The 1,524-nt window shown below is 33.2% G+C and overlaps 1 protein-coding gene across 1 annotated transcript in view; it reads right to left on the reverse strand.

Moving 5' to 3' along the window:
• The window catches only part of BRWD3 (bromodomain and WD repeat domain containing 3), a gene marked incomplete at both ends in the record, with an annotated part of 145,811 nt that overhangs the window by 63,446 nt on the left and 80,841 nt on the right, over positions 1-1,524 (reverse strand). Inside the window, 1 exon segment of the mRNA XM_077779436.1 lies at positions 14-121. Coding sequence (XP_077635562.1) covers positions 14-121 — 108 coding nt within the window.

Below are 1,524 nucleotides of genomic sequence, written 5' to 3' on the forward strand. Positions count from 1 at the left end.
CATCCAATCTTACCCAGTCATTTTAGTAGCCATATCTAGCACTATACTCTTCCATTCTTGTTGTTGATATTGCCAAATTCTTGCTGTTCCATCTCTACTTCCACTAACAAATCTTAAACTGCAAAGAAACAGTTAAAATACCCTTCTTATGTTCTTCCAAAATAGAAATCACATTTTTCTAATTATGAAAGTAATACATTCATCCCCATACACTCCTAGGAGAAATGAAAATGATACATTTTGGAAAACAATTTGGCAGTTTCTCAAAATGACAAACACAGTCACCATATAACTCAACAATTCTACTCCCAAGTAAAAATTTAAGAGACATGAAANGAGAAATGAAAATGATACATTTTGGAAAACAATTTGGCAGTTTCTCAAAATGACAAACACAGTCACCATATAACTCAACAATTCTACTCCAAAGTAAAAATCCAAGAGAAATGAAACATAAGTTCACATAAAAACTTGTACATGAGGGATGCCTGGGTGGCTCAGTTGGTTAAGTGTCCGAGTTCGGCTCCGGTCATGGTCTCACAGTTTGTGGGTTTGAGCCCCATATCAGGCTCTGTGCTGACTGCCAGCTCAGAGCCTGGAGCCTGTTTCAGATTCTGTACCTCCCTCTCTCTCTGACCCTCCCCTGTTCACGCTCTCTCTCTCTCTCTCAGATATAAATAAAACATTAAAAATAAATTTAAAAACAACTTGTACATGAGTATCCATGGCATTATTCATCATAAGCCAAACAGTGGTTAACAACCCAAATGTCCATCAACTAATAAAGGGATAAACAAACTGGTATCCATACAATCATACAGTATTCAGCAATAAAAATAAATGAAATAATGATACATGCTGCAACATGGTTGAATCCTGAAAACCTTACACTATGTCAAAGAAGTCAGTCACAAAAGACCACTTATTATATAATTCAATTTATATAAAATTTCCAGAATAGGCAAATTTTTAAAAATAAAAAGTGGATTAATGTTTGTCCAGAGTTAAAGGTGCAGGTGTAAAGAGACTGGGGAAAGATAACTAAAAGGTATGGGAATTCTTTTTGGGGTGCTAAAAATGTTCTAAAATTCATGGCGGTGAAGGTTACATAACCCAGTGAATACACTGAAAAACCACTGAAATTATGTTATGTGCATTAAATCTCAATAAAACTTATAAAAATACATTCACTTCACCCATAACTCTATCACTGTTCATACTTTCCTTTCTATTCTTCCAGACTTTATTAAAGGCATACATAAACACTTATATATTTCCCCCTACAGTAAACAGAATTGTACTCTATGTAATGTTTTATAATATTTTCCCCAACTTAAGTGTTATTTCATAAATATATTTCTAGGTTTACAAATATAAACTACCATCACTTTTAATAAGTGTTCAACAATATGGATGTGTCAGTTAAACTAAATCAGTCCCCTAATGATATTTATACTATTTCCATTCTTCACCATTATAAATAATCTTGTAATGAATATCTCTATACACATCTTTGTACAATCC

Source organism: Crocuta crocuta, unplaced genomic scaffold (genome assembly GCF_008692635.1).
Source record: "Crocuta crocuta isolate KB4526 unplaced genomic scaffold, BGI_CrCroc_1.0 scaffold2236, whole genome shotgun sequence".
Lineage (NCBI taxonomy): Eukaryota > Metazoa > Chordata > Mammalia > Carnivora > Hyaenidae > Crocuta > Crocuta crocuta.